The sequence below is a fragment of the Cygnus olor genome, chromosome 1 (assembly GCF_009769625.2).
Source record: "Cygnus olor isolate bCygOlo1 chromosome 1, bCygOlo1.pri.v2, whole genome shotgun sequence".
Lineage (NCBI taxonomy): Eukaryota > Metazoa > Chordata > Aves > Anseriformes > Anatidae > Cygnus > Cygnus olor.
The window spans coordinates 127,278,761-127,296,176 of record NC_049169.1 but is presented as its reverse complement, the minus strand read 5'-3'; the positions used below and the strand labels follow the sequence as shown (position 1 = coordinate 127,296,176).

The window sequence follows — 17,416 nt, the reverse complement described above, 5'->3', positions numbered from 1 at the left end:
ACTATCTGCTTCAAATGAAATGCTTTGTATTTACAACACATACTAGTTCAACTCATACCTACGCCAAAAATTTTTCAATCCCCACTGGCAACAAACACATGAGTGGAAGTCAATCAAACCATTCACTGCTACTTGCCTGCAAGTCCGTGGTACTACACTACTGCCAGATGGACGCTTTCCATACAGTAATGGCTTGGAGAGCTAAGGCTCTTCATTCTGGGCACACACATTTTCCAGAATACTTTCCTTCTCTCCCTCCACCTACAGCCCTGCATCTCACCTTGCTGCTACCCGCAGTAGATGTTGCTGGGTTATAACATACCTGTCTCATCATGCACTGCAAGAGCCCCCGCATCAGCTTCACAACGTTCTGCAGGAACAAAGCAAACCAGTGACACTTGTGCATCGCCAGCCTTATCAGATGTTACAAACATTCAAAAGTCACAAAGTTCACACTCCCTGCTAATGTCCTCCCAAAGACAGGAAATTGTATTTGACTCGAATGCTTTAAATGCCTTTTTTTTTCTTTTTTAATTTGGTTGATCCCTATCTAAGAGAATAAATCTTTTCCCACGGGTCCTCTCTACATAGTGTAGCAACCCTCTGTGGTCTTTCTATCTGGCTAAGGAAGAGTAATGTCACATGTTGTAAGAACAGTAATAATGGTTTGTAGAGCACCAGATCCAGGGAACACTGGTAAATAACTGCAAGGCATTGACACAGTAACCTGTGGAGTCTCTTCATCTCTTTATACAGCACAACAGCAAGCAGATGACTAATGTAAAGAAAGGGACTTTAGTGTGCACAAAGAGAAGCACAAGATCTAGTCTGAAATGAAGAAATCAAACCCATTTTTTTAATCCAGAAAATTATTAAGGCCTCAGAAGATGATCAAGCAAACTGAGCCAAGGTTGCTGTGTCACCACAGACCACCCTGGTCTGAGAAGTACAAATCTGCATAAAATTAATGCCTCAAAACTACATCAGGACACTGAAACTAACACTCCCTCCCCTACCATTTAACCCACCTCTACTCTCTCTCTTCTGATACCCACTTTCCCATCTGTGGACTAAAACTAACTGTGTGAGCTACCTCCCCTTCCAGTTCCCTCCCAGTCTGGAGATCTGTGCCTTTGTTTCTGACCAAACATGTCTATACACCATGTATGACTTTCATGAGACTACACACATGCACATTTCAAAGAGAGCTACTTTAAAGGGCATGTTTCTCCTTAAGGGAGAGGACAGTCTAGCAGATAAAATGATATCCTAGGATTCAAGCAACCTAAACTTGATTTTCTGCTCCAAAATATACCTCATGAGGGATCTCAAGGTTTAATCAAAGAGGCTTGTCAATCTGGGTATAACATCTCTCGGAAGCCTAGTTTTCAACAATCTGCCACGCAATGGAAGTTTGACTCCTACCAGTTTGTGTTTTGTTTATATTTCAATTCAGATGTTAGCCTGTCTGTTGTTCAGTTCTCCAAATCTTACTTCCTGGGAGGCAGCTGGAAATACAGGCCACCTTGTGGCACACAGACACTACTGCCAAGGGAACAAAACACATATGCCATACTGGGGACACTGTGCCAGATCCTAGACATAGCAGCAATGCAAGCACACCATTCACAACCACCACCCTAGGAAACAAGAAAACAAACAAACAAACAAAACAACAGCATAGCTGGTTTATGCCAAAAGCTTTGACGTACCTGCTCAAGCTCGTAGGCTTTGGCCTTATCCTCGTCCCGGTCTGCATTCTTTCGGTAAGCCATCCCGAGCCCCCACACCGCCAGGATGCTGTAGACATTGTCCCGTACCCAAGCATCCTTATGGTCTGTACCAGCTGAAAGCAGCCCTGTTACTGGATTCTAAGCAGAGTAGAAAGAGTACAGAACAAACATCATTACCTGAAATCCCATCTATTAATATGAACTGATTCTTTCCTTATTAAAAGAGAAAGAAACAGAAACAAAAGAGAGAGCAAGGCTGATTTCACACTGGTTGCACACTGTGGCTGTCAGTTTTACAATAAAAGAGAGGCCCAGTCCTTTCCCAAACTTGCACAAGTGAAACACAAAATTTCTTTCAACACTTCAGGATGTAATTTACAACACCTAGCTGGGCATCCTCATCCACCCAGGATGACTAGCTAAGTCACTAGGTGAAATCTGAAATACACTGAGGAAATATGAACTTAAATTTTGCATATTTGGAAGGAAAACAGGGTACTGAGTTAACACTAGAAACTAAGTTTGGGATCTGTTCTTGCCTGTGGCATGACCTCAGTCTGTGGTATGACCTCGAGGAAGTTAAAGAAATACTACTTCCCTTCTAGGAGGTGAAAAAAAGTACTTGTTTATTTAGCTACATGGTTTATGAAAGCTAAAACATGAATGCATGCAAAGTCTTTTTATACCCTCCAATGTATAGAATGGCAAATTCTGACGGTGCTTAATACCAGCGCTGCCTGAAAACCAGCACACCGACCGAGCAGTCTCTTGAGTTCCAAACACTCCATTAAATTTTTCATTTAATCACTGATTCCCATCACTTCATTACCATTAATTTTTAAGACTCTGTTTGTCAGCTGTGTGTTCAAACAGAGTGGCTGGGATGGATGTAAGATCAATTGCTGCTAGTGAGATATCTGACTGCTGGCGTATCGGACACGTTTTCCTCACGGCGAAACGCCCGCGCCCACGCTGCGCCTTGTCCCAGCCGTGCCGCTGGGAGCACGGGCTCAGTGCCCGCCGTCACAGCACACTAGCTCGCGTGCCAGATCTACACGTCTGGCACGCTCATGGATGCAAGGTACAAGGTCAGTCACGTATCGAGCCCGTGCGACCTCAGCAGCATCTTAAACCCGTGGCGGGGGGGTTGGAAGCAGATGGTCTCTGAGGTGCCTTCCAACCCGAACCAGTCCGTTTCTAAACGCCTCCTGCTCGTGGCCAAGCAGGTGGCTCAGGCTTGCCCTGGCTCGCTGCTCAAGCCTAGAAACCCATCCCGCAGCATCTCTCTAGGCCCTCCTGAGCTGCCTGCCTTGCTGCGACCCGGCGGCGCGCTCTTTGCACACCCGAACCAGAACCGATCCGCGTCACGCATCGAGCCAGCCCAAGGTCACCCCCCGCCTCCCCTTAAGCGACTGCGGAGCCCCCCCAGCGGCTCCCCCCCGGCTCGGCACGGCTCGGCTCGGCTCGAATCCCCCGGCCGCGGCTCTGCCCTCACCTGGTGGCAGAGGATGGTCCGCTGGACCAGGCGGGCGTAGCCGTCCAGGCGCACCCCCGAGTTGCTGCGGCTCCTCATGGCCGCTCCCGGCCGCCCTCAACCCTCAGCCGCCGGCCGCGCTCGGCGCGGCGGCAGCAGGAGATGGCGGCGGCCGCGGGCGGGGCCCGGAGCCACCTCCCCTCGGCGCCCGGGGCGGGGGCAGCGCCGAGGCCCAGAGGGGCGGCACGGCTCTACCTGATCATGGAAATAGTCCTGACGGGAGAGCTGCTGGCTCTCTTGTGGCTCTCAGACAGCATTTGTGTACGAACTGCACAGCAGGAGCGGGGGCAGGGCTCTCCTCACAAGTTCGTTAACTCCCTCAGTCACAGCCGTGCGGCTGTAGTTCAGTGAAGGTTTCACAATCCCAGAAGAGCAGCCAGTTCTTTCTCCCATAAATCTGCACGTTTACCGCTTCAGGGCATCACTTTTTACCATAGAAGTCAACAAAGATTGCAGACACTCAGGGAACAGGTTTGCTCTCCGAGATGGTGCCAGCTGCACACCGTGTGCTGCTGTTTACCTAAGCCTAAGCTCCAAATCTCTTGACACACGTCCTGGGCTTAGCTCCGCAGCCACAAGTTGATGCACAGTCTTCCACTCCGCTTTCTCCCAGAAAAGGGGTTGCAGCTTTCAGCAGGCTCTGAGCTGCCATGGCTACGCCGCTAGCAACGCACAAAGGAACAAGTGCCAAGAGGGCATGTAGTCTGTAGGCCATCATATGGCTTAATTGCAAAGCTTTAAGTGAACTACTGGGACCTGGAAGCCACAGAGCTGTGTTAATCACAGCATGCCAACTTGTTTAATTGCATGCATTTTTTGCCTTTTTTTTTTTTCCCCAAAATTAAAAACAAATGAAGACTCCAAGCAGTGACAGTGGATATCCTTTTTAGTATGGAATTTAATCACTGAAGCCAAACTCAGCTATGTGCTTTTGCTCACAACATTCTGATGGAAGACTTTCAGCAGACTTGAGGACAAGCATTGAGCAGACAGACACATCAGACCTTTTCTCTGCTACAAACAGATCTGCCAGAACCATGAAACATGAAATATGATGTAGGAAAAAAAAATACATGCAAGGGCAAGGTCAGCATTTTCTCCAGCTCATGTCATCTGAAGAATTGTAACACAATCCCATATAACGACACATTTATCTAAAAGACAAAGTTTATGTATTTTATGTGTTTACTTGCTGTAAATTTATTATTTTTTACAGTTGAAAATATAAATACAAGAACATTAAATAAATTTACAAGAAACAGTGCAAAGGCAATTCACCAATAGTTAAAGCATTCACAGAAATGCATTCCAGCTACTAGCATTCCAGTACCGTCTTTTATTAACATGCAGTTAAAACCTCGTGGATAAATACAACAAATACTTTAAGTTCGCACTTCAAAAGCATATTCAGAGTAGTCTCAGCCACAGGTGACCAAAAGAACCCAGGCATTGCATATAGGACCACAAAAGGGTTTGAGTAGTGAAGAGGTTCAATTGCTGGACTACAAGAGAGACCCAGAAAGGAGGTGTTTAACTGATGCATTTGGTTGAGAAGAGCGTTTCCAGGGCTCCCTACTGAGTCCTCTGGGAAAGCAAAGTACTCTTTCCCCTGCAGCGTATGCCTGCCTCAAAAAATTCCCCTTCCAGGGTCCATCAGTCTGCAGTGTGGCACTAAGTTTGTTCTAGCTCTTGCTCTGGCAGCATCCAACCTTTCTCCAAGAACGCACGGAGCAGAAGAAATGGCCACAGCTGCACACCTGTGTAAGAAGTAGGCACAACCAGGGCTCCCGCTAATTTCTCTTCAAAAATCTTCACGATGTTGGATGGGTTCTATTTTCGTTCAGCTGTTTCACACGAAGAGCCCAAATCCATCTTTTCCAGACAAATAACACAAAGAAAATGAAACTTTGCTTCATGAATTACTGAGCTAGGGCCTCAGGATTTGGTTTGCCAAAAAAGGAACAAAGTACAAACAGAAATACATTGTAACTGCTCAAGAGCTGCCCCTTAAAAACAGCCACACAACAAAATGAACAATTTACTGGACTACTAAATACAGCAGCTAGCATTTATTTTCTGTATTTATTTTTTTAATTCAAAAAATAACACTTTGCTACTTTATCGTTGCAGATGAGAAATGCCAGTGTGTTTAATCTCTGGAACCCACACTCAAGATAAAATATTGACCCTGCTGAAATCAATGGCAAAAGCTTCCATTGACTTACTCAAGCCACTAAGATAACTTAGCTGTATTTAATAACCTACTGGCTACTTTACTTATCAATCCCTCATTCTTGGCACTCTCCTTTGAAGACACCCAGTTTCTTACTGCTCTCTGTTGTAATAAGAGGTCGCTAAAGGTTAAAGACCAATAGTGTTTGTATTTACAGTCCTGTATCTGGTGAATGTATTTAAACCACTGTAAGTGATTTCACTTACTGAACAAATTAGCTTCTGTATCATTCTATGTTAAAGTAAATTATTTCAATTAAAGACAAATGCAAAGTACAATAAAAGTTAAAACAGCATTTTTTTTCTATACAAAGGAATATTTAAATTTACAAGAAATAAATACAAAAGTATCACTAAGATGCTTAAAGGCAGACATTTTCCTGCTTATGTACAGCGCTATAGCCTGCAACTACAACATACAAAAAGTTGAAGACAGTATAGCTAACATTTTAAAAGATATCATTTGTATGCAGAAGTTGTATTTTCCTACATTTATACAATACTACTATGCATTATAATTATATCCAGATAAACGTAGATGTAATGAAAAAAGCTCTACACAAAACTTTCCTTTAAATGTAAAAATCCTCAAAAAACCTCTAATGAAGAATCAAAATGGGAACATACCAGCTGTAATTCAACATCTGAAATACCTTGTCAAAACAGTAGCTCCCTCCCCACTTCTTTTTTTTTTTAATTAGTAATTGTCCTTGTCAATACATTACATGCTGCCTTGAAGTTTCAGTACCATATATTAAATAAAATCAGTTTTTGGTCTTCTCACATTATGTAAAAACTGTTGAAGTAAATCTCTACTTCACACTGTAAAACAATGTTCTGTTTAAAAGGAAATCACATTTTCTCAATGAAAGTTAGGCTTCCCCTCTTTGAAGTCCTTCTGAGTGAGATACGGCTATTTTGGCTGCCTGTATCATCCTTTTCTTGGAATACAAGTTGTTTGCCTGAAAAGTCATGAAGACACACATCACCGTTCTGTACGCTGAAAGAAACACCATTCTTCTCAGTGGAAATATGGCCTGTAGAAACAAAAAAAATGCATTCCCTATCAGAAAAGTAGGAATTACATATTTTCAATAGTGAAAGTCACAATTCTGAGAATATAGACTTTGACTTAGAATAAATATCACTAGATAATATGCAAAATAATTCTAATTCTAGTTTTGCATTAACTAGTTAAAAAAAGGTTTCTTAGTTTTGCTATGTATATGAAACAAGAAACTGTTGGACTAAACATGATATTTTTTTTCCTTTGAAGCGCACTCATCTTGCAACATTTATTTCTGGAGAACAATCGGAATATGGCCTAGCTCCAAATATTTTTCTAAGCCATATTTAGATTGAGAATCCTAAACATTTGGGTAACCCTACAGTGAACATGTGTCATACCACTGCTGATTGCTGCCTACTAATGCAATGGAACACCAGCTCCACAAACGCTTGATTCTCTGGATAGAATCTCCTATGTCTAGATAATTTTGCTGTGAATTAGGATTTTTTATTGTATTTGTGCAAACACTTCCAGTTGGATTTTATTCTTTTTTATTATTATTATTTTTTCAGAAAGCATGTGAATTTAAAGGATGCGCCACGATCCTGATACCATATGTATCAGAGGAGGAGGACTAAATTGTAAGGAATGTCAGGACAGGAAAACCCCCCAAACAGAACTGGTATTTCTTCTGGGAGACAATCATTTTGTTCAACATGAAAAGTAAGTTCACAAACACCGATGCAAAACTGTCGTTTACACCAGAAAGAGCAAAATAATAATAAAAAATGTTTAATAAAAACACAAAACATCAGATTTTGCTATTTGCGTTAATATAACACTTCACAAACAAACATCATCAGAACTGGCTAACGTTAAATCTACTGAAAAGACACAACAATCAGTGCAGAAACTGCTTGCCACTTATGGTTTTGAGAACAGCAAAAGTACTGGTGAGAAACACTGAGACAGTGAAAGACGAGTCTGTTACAGGGATCAAGATCTGATCTCTAGTACACCTGGCTTCAGTTCATCAAATACCTCGAGTATCCTGGAGCAGAATCCTGCTATGGCTCTGCCTTGGGCTTGGGCTCGCTGCCTTGGGCTTCTGAACAACCCTCGCAGAAGCAAGTGATGGGCCTGTGCAGGGCCACATCACCCTGTGCAGGGCCACATTACAGGATGGCTTTTAACTAGTTCTTGTTGAGGTCTCCAGGGGGAGAAGTATGTGGTGACATTCTTCCCCTGCACTTAACCCTTCCTGCAGAAAGGATTCAGCTGCTTGAGTGACTGGCCTGAACTGCTCTTCTCTCTTCTGCTTTAGCCAGGGCCCCCAGGCACACAGCTTTAGTATCGCTCTACCCAAATAGTTCCTCTACAGCATAAGCATTCACTTCAGGCAAACTGCATACCTTTCAGCAGTTAGCCTACTCACTCAAGCACTCAAGCATATGTCAGTGTATCAGCTGCATCAAAGTCTCATTTCTAAACTTTTCTTTGGAATGAGACAGCATTTTTAAAATAAGATGTGAACATGTGTAGGTTTCTAGTTAATAAATCTTCCTAGCAGTTTGAAAATGTAATGCATATACAACTAAATCTAAACATTTCAAAATGAGAGTTTAAGGAGGTGAGCTTATAATGATGGCTGTCAAATAAAAATTACAAATTCCTTGCCAAACTACTGAGGTGCCACTGGACCTGCAAAAAGGAAACAACATCTCAACAGATTATACAAATCCTCTTAAATATAAAGTTGATGTTTAATGATTAATTTAAAAGGTCATCAAGCACTAAAACATACACAAAAGTAAAGAGGGTAATATGAGCAGAAGAGCTTTCTTAATCAACTCAAATCAGATAAAGACTGAAATGGCAGAAAATAACCACAATTGCTGACATTGTAATTGTGCAAAAATACAGGTTTAGCCCCCTGCCTGACTGCCACTGATTTATTTTAGAAGCAGTGTTCTAAGCAGCTACACGCTGATGTTAGTGCAAAATCTGAGGAGAAAAGGCTATTCAATAAACAAATTCAGAAAGGTTGTTTCTGTTCCTCAGAGAGGCAATTTGCAGGTTCAGTCATGTGATACCTATCGGGAGTTTCCCAAACATGCAAATCTGTAATAGAAAAACAGAAAACGAGGAAATATTAATATGTGATGAAAAGATGAAGTTGCATAATCCCACAGGCAAGCAAAACCACATTCTGCATAGACAACCCAAATATACCATGGCAAGTCATTCAATCCTGCATCTGGATTAGCATTTCTGTGGAAGTAGTAGGGCCAAAACCATTAAGTGTTTATAACTTAGTATATTTATGACATAGGTCTCAATTTCCAGAATTGCTATTTTTGTTGTTGTTTTTTTTTTTGAGCTCATTTTTAACAAAGTATTACAATATTATTTTGCAGTTCTAGCTGTGAGAGCAGGAAAATCAGGTACAGCAGATTTTTCAGAAGGTTCTGTGTTCCTACCCAACACTGGTCAACTACCTTCTGGAGGCATTTGTCTAGCTCTTCTGAGACACAATTGCCCCATATTTAGAAGATTAAGTGTAAGGAATTGTCTCAAAGAGCTTTGCCAGGAAGATGAACTTAAATTTAGACTCTTTTTGTAGAAGTCCTACAGACCCAGAAGAGTCAATCAAACCATACAGGCAAGGTTTCATAAAATCCTTCTGATATAAATGGAGGATGTAGTACAGGGTTCACAGCATTCGAAACATACAGTAAAGTGGAAGAGGAGAGGAGATGGGTCATCTGAGACATCTATGTTTACAGGTGTATACAAAGTTATAACAAAATTCTTTCAGCTGCTTTGTCTGAGATACTTATGGCTCAGGCCATGCAGATTCTTACACTGGAAAGATTAATCAAGTAAATAAACTAGGACAGAACAGAAGCATGTCACATAAAATTGGCATCCCTCAATGATTTAGACCATCAACTTTGCACCTTGTTCTAAAATACTACCCAAATCAACAGCAACTTGTTATGGAAAGCCACAACAGAACCACTCAGTTGCTATAAAACCCAAGTTCTATAAAATATTTATGTTATCTTTCTTTCTGTTGAGAAAAGTAGCCAAAATGCATTTGTAGTTGTGTATAAGCACATCAAATGTTGCAGGGGCAGATATCATTCATCAGAGTAACTAACGTAGCTAGACAAAATGCTACAAGATGTGTAGGCTTTTGCACCTGAAAATCTCTCTCGTTTTGAAAGATACTATTTTTAACTAAAAATATTGCCTTGCTTTGTATTTGATGACAGTGAGAGTTACTGGATTCTTCTCTCTCAACTGGCCTGTTACACAGAAAGTATGTTAATTATTGCATTGTGTGGTATCCAAACAGAGGTTTTACAAAGGGATGGCAAAAACAAAGGAACTAATTTTACAGACTCAACATGGAAAGCTATTGAGAGCATGTCCAAATGACACTTGCTGAAGTCTTCTGATTTCTTTACAATATGCAGCTCACACATCCAAATGCACAGTGTAACACATTAAGGGGGAAGCATATATGAATTCCATAGCTTTTACTCTGTACATCTGAGAGATTATAGTGTTTTTCAGTTGACTATCTGCTTTCTTCTGACAGCATGTGCCAGGAAATGAGGACAACCTAACCTTTGTGAGCATATTCTACAACTTCATACTAAACAATCTAGCTGATAGCATGACTTCTTAGCTCAACTCTTGATCAGTTGGGAAAAATACCTTAGGCACACAAATAATTTTACTTCAGAACAACTGTTTCCTGCAACAAAGGTATATTTCCGTCAGCAAAAAATATCCTTAGCACAGTGAATATAAAGAGCTATGGAGCAATTCGGCTTCAATACTTACTCTGTAGCCAAGAGTGAGGCACCCCTCTCAACAGTGCTCTCTTCACTGAGGTGGTTTTACAGGTTACATTCTCCATTTCTCCTCCTCTCGTAAGCAGCTTCCACGTGAGTGTTCCATTAATGTTAGCAGGAGTTCTTCATATTATCTCCTACATCCTTTCTTTCATATTCTCAAAACATCTTCATGGGGTATCCTACATTTCTTTCTTCTTCAGTCTATGTTTATTTTTATAAGTTTTAAAATATGAACTGTTTTTAAACATTCTTGAAGCTTATTTTCATATCTTCAAGTGACAAGAAAGGTGTTAACAGCAGCTTCGGGTAAATAATAGCTTTGTAAGGAATATTACCTACCGTTTCATACATAAATCAATAGTTCCTACTGAGTAGGATAAATTGGTATTGTAAAACTTTGTGTACAGTCCCCTAAAATAGATGTGGTATTATTTGTGAGGATATTGGGAAATATTCTGACCCTGTATTTATAAATAATAATTGGTCAGCAATTCATTTTAAGTCAGCATGAAAGAACATAGCACTGTATGATACATACCATTTCCATTTGTGTGCACTGAATAATCATTATTCATCAGCAAAGTTGTAGAATTAGTGGAGTTACTGTTTGATTGTAAGGAATTGGAAGAACTGGATACACCTTGATTTACAGTCTGCTTCTTCAAACCATTAGTAGCAGTTCTACTCCAGTCTACAACAGATACATGTTACAGAAAATTGTGCAACTCAGACAAGCAAAACATAAAAATATAGTTAATAATGCAACTAAATTAACATAAAAAACAAGGCTTTACCCACTCTCCTCACAGTATTCTAAACAGATTAATATTCTCCAACAAATGTCATGTTTCTTGATGTTTACAATTTTTGTATGTAGTTCCTTTTTCCTCTTTGGCCCTTTTTAATACAAGACAACTGTCTTAGTTTTATGACTGCAGACAGATCAGAATTTTCCAGCAACTAAAGTACAGTTGATCATCTAAGTTGAAGCGTATAAACAGTATATATATAGCCTTATGAGAAGTTAACCACTGAATAACAAATAACATAAACCTATTTCTAGATTTTTTGGTTTAAAGTATGTTTCACCTTGCTTTCGTTGAAGTACTTAACAAAACTACACTTGATATAGAAGCTAGAACCAATCTTACAGGTTCCTAATGATGATCAAGTCTTCTGCAAAGACATGCCCATACACTGCAATGGAAGAGATCAACTGCAGTTAACACCTTAATGCGACAGCATGCAAGAACTGCATCAATTGCCACCTTTAAAGAGCATAATTTCAGAGGTTTTAGCATATTACAAAATACTAGGAACTTAACACTGAGTATAAGTATTAAGAAGTAAAAAAAAAAAAAAAAAAAAAAAAAAAGGTTTCCATATTTACCAGAGTTTTCAGCCAGCCTGAATTTCCCACAACAAAGGTATCTTCTCCACTGTTTACGGACATTTTCCTTTGTTACACAATAGAAGATAAAAATGAAGAATCCTGCAAAGCAATGATTGACTTTTACAACTTCTTAATAAACAATGTTTTGTTTTTCCTTCATTTGTTTTTAATTTCTAATCAAAAGGGATGACACCTTTCTTTGGTGAAAAAGTTGAGAACTCTGAATGCTAGAGAATACTTTTCCACTGAACATAGATGAAAGGAATCATACACACAAATGCATGAAGAACAAATATAACCAAATCCACAAAGTTCAAGAAGTTTCTACTTTCAAATAGGAAGGGAAAAATTCTGTGGATTCTGAAATTTACTTAGCACTTTTGGAAAAGAATTCAAAGCAATGTCAATTCAAAGCAATGTATCAGGGCACGATACAACACTGTCAGGCTACACAGCTCTCAACAAATGGCATGACATTGCCACAGCTTTTATTAGCAGATGACCTGTTACCACCAACTGTAATAGAACCAGTAATGAAAAAAAAAATTTTTAATTCTTGTATTCCTAGCTCCTGAAGCACCATTACTGAACTTTCCAGAGATTCAAGGAGCTATTAATTGGACACAGAATCATTGTTATGTCATTTAGAGCATCACACAAAGAAAATAACTCATATCTAAAATATTAACTTCACCACAACTTTAAAGCCTAATATTTTCGAGAAGGGATAGGGCTCATCCCTATGTCTTGCCAGCTTTGCCCTACAGACATTACCTGCTTCACATTCACTTCTACTGACACACAATGGTATGTAACTCTCCCTGCTTATAAAAGCCCGCCCTCCCACTTTAAGGAAAAGTGGCACTTGGTCTTTGCAGTTTTCCAGCTGCAACGTATCCTTGAGAACATCAGTGATAGGTTTAGAATGAATGGAAAAGAACAAGAAGGAAAACTAAATGTTCAGGCTGGCACAGACTCGCAAGTATGTTATGTTCACTCTACTTTTAAGGTCAGTTAAACACGTAAATTCCTACTAGGAGAGATTACTTACATCTTTGGTAGCTTAAATAACTTCCTAACTTTGGCTTTCAGGATGAATATTTGAATGTAACTACATGTTGCTCTACTCATGGTTCTAATACCACTTTCAAATTCAGTTTTGAAGCACTGGCATAAGCTTAAAGTCAACACAATTTATGCATCCTATATTACTTTTAATTTCAGGATTTGTCCAGCATCTAAGTTAAAGCTGAGCAGAAGTGGAACTTAGCCTCACATAACAGAGTTCTTTTACCACACAGAATCTACAGTCCTGAGTTGGTTTTACACACTTCCATGTGAGACCTGTGAGGATAAGGGTTCATCCCCCCTGTTAACCAAATAATAAGGTACTCAAAAAATCAAGAAACTGATGGGAGCAGCCATAAAGGCAACCTGACTATGAGGAAAATACTGACAGAAAATGTCTGCTAAAATATCGACAGATGTCTGCCAGCCTGAGAACTACTAGCTTGAGAACTAGACCTGTGAACCAGAAGCATCCTTGAGAAGTGCAGCTGACCTCTTTGAAGGGCAGCTGAGTACCTAAGAACCAGAGACATCCTGCAGATATTAATAATAACAGCAAAACCAAGGAACTGTAACTGCAAATTATCTGGAAAGGGTAAAAAATGCTCTGGAACGAAGGTAAAACACCCTGAGAAGGTTGGAATCAGTAACTGCTACTGGCTGTTTTAGTCAAAAGAAGTTAAGTAGTCTGGGAAAAGTAAAATTGTGTCTGGAAGAATAGAAGCAGAATGAAATTAGCATCATCTATTGGCTGCTCTAACTGGTGGTGTCCTACACTCTCTTATGTCTCTGTGATATAAAAATGACTTGTTTTCCATGCGAAATGGAATTTCTCTCTCCGAGAACTTCCTGTGCACAGACTTTTCCTGCAAGATTTACTTTCTGGGGACATCTGGCTGACTCCAAACTCCATGATGAAGATCATCTTCAAAGTGAAACTGTCTGTTGTCACTTCTGGGATCAGTCCTGCTTCTGGGATCAGTTAGATGAGCACTTGGTACAGGTAACGTTTTGAATATATATGTGTATATACATGTATGCATGCGTATATGGAACTAATTGTGAGCATATTCACTACTTTACTAGTGCTAAGTTTGTAGTAGCCTGTAGTAACCTCTCTTTTGATACACTTGCTGCTGCTATTGATTGCAGCTATATATATATATATATATATATACTGCTTTTCTGTAATAGCTTGATATATACTTACTTCATTAATCATAGCTACACTTGCTATTACACTTGCTAGAGGTGATTTACGTTCATCTGTATTAAAGTAAACAAATGTATGAAATAAAGCCTTTGTGTCCTTGTGTACTATGGAATCCTGCAAATCCACTGTCACGATCTCTATGCACCCACAGGCCAGGGAACCATTTAAGCTGTGTCCCATACTAAATAGGGGAGTGGTATATACACTGAATTGCAATTTTAATTGCTTTAGCCTCTCTGGAAAATTATTCAGCTAGTCACCTAAAATGCCATTTAAGCAGAAGTTTGTATTCAAAGTGCAACAGGACAATTCAGGTACATCCAGATAACTGTAGGCAACTACGGTACCTCATGTTTATATGAAAGCTTTTGAAGCTTCTGAAGTCTGCTTTTGGATATATCCAGTAGCATCCTGGCCTCTGCAAAGCTGCATGCCTTCTATGTACTAAAGGCTATGCTCAGGAGTTGGACCACTAACTTTACATGTTGCAGCCTTGCCTGTCTCAATGGCCCTTTGATGAATGTCACCCCTCACTCCTCTGGCTTAGAGGTAAGCAGAGAAATAACGCAGTTTTCACTACATTAATTGCATTATTATGTGAGCACTTACAGTAACTGAGTATTTACAAGTAATCTATTGACTAGAGAAAGACAGTCACTTCCAGTGGTGTCTGGTTTGCATACATTTAAATTCTAATATTTATAGGTATAAATATGGTATACATATAATTAGTAGATAGCTTTTCTGCACCTTATGGTAACATAACAGTAACATAAGATTAGAGTAAAGCAGTATCATATCAAATTTAAGTAACATCTTAAAGAATGTATGAAAATTACATTTTTGTTGCTGAATCAAGAAAGTGCCATTTTCAAATGTTTTGTTCATTATAGCATAAGCAGTGGGCTGACACACAAAACATGAACTTACCTTGCAACGTGTTAAAAATGGTAAAGAGGTAAGTAAACACATCATTTACTGTGAAGAAAGCAAATCCCCAAGTAATTCCCAACAAGAACGTGAGGCCAGCAACACTCCTGAGGTCTTGAATACTTGTTTTTCTTTGAGCACCAAGTTGTTTTTTCTTTTTAATGCGACAGAGCTGAATCAGCACAACAATGAACATGCTGATATTGATCAGGAATATCACACAAAAGTATCCCACAGTAGTAATATAGAAGACAATTCTATTTTTAATCCAGCAGCTAGAACACAAAAATAAAGTTTGTCAGCTACTATCAGAAAAAGACATTAAGTAAAATAAGTATGAGATAAAGCCATACTTTGTTGTAAATACAAACCATTTTTGTCTCTTTTTTAAAAACTTGTATGTTTTTGCCAAAGGTTAAGAGCATTCACGTAGGCAGATACTACAAAGCACACAAAATGCTGTAGAGCCATACCATTTCAAAGCTCTCTCATTGCTTCCTTCCCTCCCCCACCTGTACTTTGAAGAAAAGCAATTTGGTAGGACCTTCACCCCCCAAAAAAAGTGCCTCCTTGCAACTTACAATTCATCAGGTCTTGTTTTTGAAACCTTTCCAGTGGATATAAATCCATAATTATCTGGTGATACCGCCAACACAATGGCAACAACTACTGCTGGTAACCCTAGAAGATTATGAGAAAACATGTAAATGGAAATCTTGACAAAGACAGTACTATGATAATTTGAAATTACTATATTTATCAGTGAAATCTAGATTCTGAAATTTGCCTGTTGAATTATGTTGACGACTAGCTGTCTGAAAAAAAATAATAAAAACTGGGGCATTCAAACAAGAGCACAACTTGGAAAGAAACCAGAGTTCTCCTCAGATAACTCCAAATCTTTCTCAATTAGGCAACAAATAGTATCACGTCAAACTGATTTAAGACATCAAATACAGCATACGCAATTTTCATTCTTACACCTGTTGAAAGAAAACGATCATATTGATTTTAGTGCCTTCACTTGTGTTTACTCAAGTGGCCAGAGAGAATAACGAGGACTAGAATCTCTCTGTCCTTTAAGCAGTTATATCTATTTCGACACTTTTTGTTATAAACAGTGCTATTCCAGGAATGTAATGTATATATTTAATGGCATTTATTTTCAAAACAGAACTGATGCTATCTGTCTGGTAAATGGAAATGGAAGTAAGCACATTAAAAATTGGTTCTATTATACTTGCACAAGGAAAATCCATTATCCATTTGCATTGAGGCAGCCTAAGTTTTGCACTTTGCGATCTGAAAAAATCTGCACTTAGGGAGAAGTTCACTATCTCAAATGTGAATATGAATTTGGAATTCATACAATCTGATTTACTGATAATGAATACTTCATCACTGACAGGTCATAGCATTTAATGACTGCTTCATTTGCATTTCTGAACTGTGTCACATTCACTGAAATACTTGGTAAGATGATGTATCTATTTAGCATCCAAAAAAAAAAAATTAAATACATACATACCCCAACCAACAATGCAAAATTTAAGAATGTACTTCCGCACATAGGTATTAAAGACTTTCACAAGGGCAAGATACATGTGGAAAGCTTCTAGGCCCATCCAGGTGAAGGAAACCAAGAGGAAATAGTGGAGAAATACAGCAATTGCAATGCATAGGCCTTGTGTATCATACAACGCAATCCATGAGTCAAGGAGGAAAGCTAGGTTGAGTAGAAGTAATGCAGCACATAGCTGGATTAAGATTTTGGAGGGGTAGTCTCTCCGGATTTTCCTAAAAAGCAAAATTAGTGAGATGACATCAATAGTCCCTGGATCCCTGGCTTACTTTCTCTCTTGTATTTGTCAGTGCACAAATGCGAAAATGTATTTTTATATTTTCATTCATATATAATGATTCTTATATTGCATTTATACATGGGACAGTGTTTTATAAAACATTTCCAAATTAATGGTCTGTATGCATAAAGTTTGTTACATTAAGATTACATAAATATGAACAACAGCTTGGATTCCTAGGTATCAGTACCATAATTTTTTTACATTTTACATCATTTTACATGTTGGGCTTCTCCTTTTTGGAGTACTTCCAAAAAACAAAATGTGAGTGTTCTTTAATGCTAGTCTAGATTAGGCTTTCTACTGGGCTCCTAAAACTGTGATAGAGCCAAATAATTCTTTAATGATAGGATAGAGTAAACGGGTGACAAATCATTTCTGGAAGGATTTCCAAAACATACTGTAGAGGATTTAATAGTTAAGCCTCAATCATCTTAAGAAAATGTTCAAAAAAAAAAAAAAGTTAGCATGCCATAATTGCATTTCATTAGAGAATACAAATGATTTCAAAATGCTATCATTCAGAAATGCTCTGTATGTTCTATCTTAAACACATTCCTTCACTCTTCTTCT

The 17,416-nt window shown here is 39.1% G+C and overlaps 2 protein-coding genes across 10 annotated transcripts in view; both read right to left on the bottom strand.

Annotated features, from left to right (window-relative positions):
* Positions 1-3,515, bottom strand: part of PHKA2 (phosphorylase kinase regulatory subunit alpha 2) — a 44,997-nt gene extending 41,482 nt beyond the window's left edge. For both annotated transcript variants that reach the window (XM_040532507.1, XM_040532515.1), the window contains exons 1-3: positions 3,229-3,515; positions 1,713-1,871; positions 323-370 (exon numbers count right to left, since the gene is read on the bottom strand). In XM_040532507.1, the coding sequence (XP_040388441.1) occupies positions 323-370; positions 1,713-1,871; positions 3,229-3,306 (285 nt within the window). In that variant the 5' untranslated portion in view covers positions 3,307-3,515. The remainder of the gene's footprint in view (positions 1-322; positions 371-1,712; positions 1,872-3,228) is intronic.
* A 619-nt stretch (positions 3,516-4,134) lies between these two features.
* The window catches only part of ADGRG2 (adhesion G protein-coupled receptor G2), a 62,715-nt gene continuing 49,433 nt past the window's right edge, over positions 4,135-17,416 (bottom strand). For 7 of the 8 annotated variants that reach the window (XM_040532479.1, XM_040532486.1, XM_040532496.1 and 4 more), the window contains 6 exons: positions 16,510-16,778; positions 15,563-15,662; positions 14,982-15,256; positions 11,768-11,869; positions 10,916-11,068; positions 4,135-6,536 (listed from right to left, as the gene is read on the bottom strand). In XM_040532479.1, the coding sequence (XP_040388413.1) occupies positions 6,352-6,536; positions 10,916-11,068; positions 11,768-11,869; positions 14,982-15,256; positions 15,563-15,662; positions 16,510-16,778 (1,084 nt within the window). In that variant the 3' untranslated portion in view covers positions 4,135-6,351. The other variant, XM_040532468.1, reaches the window with a different exon arrangement.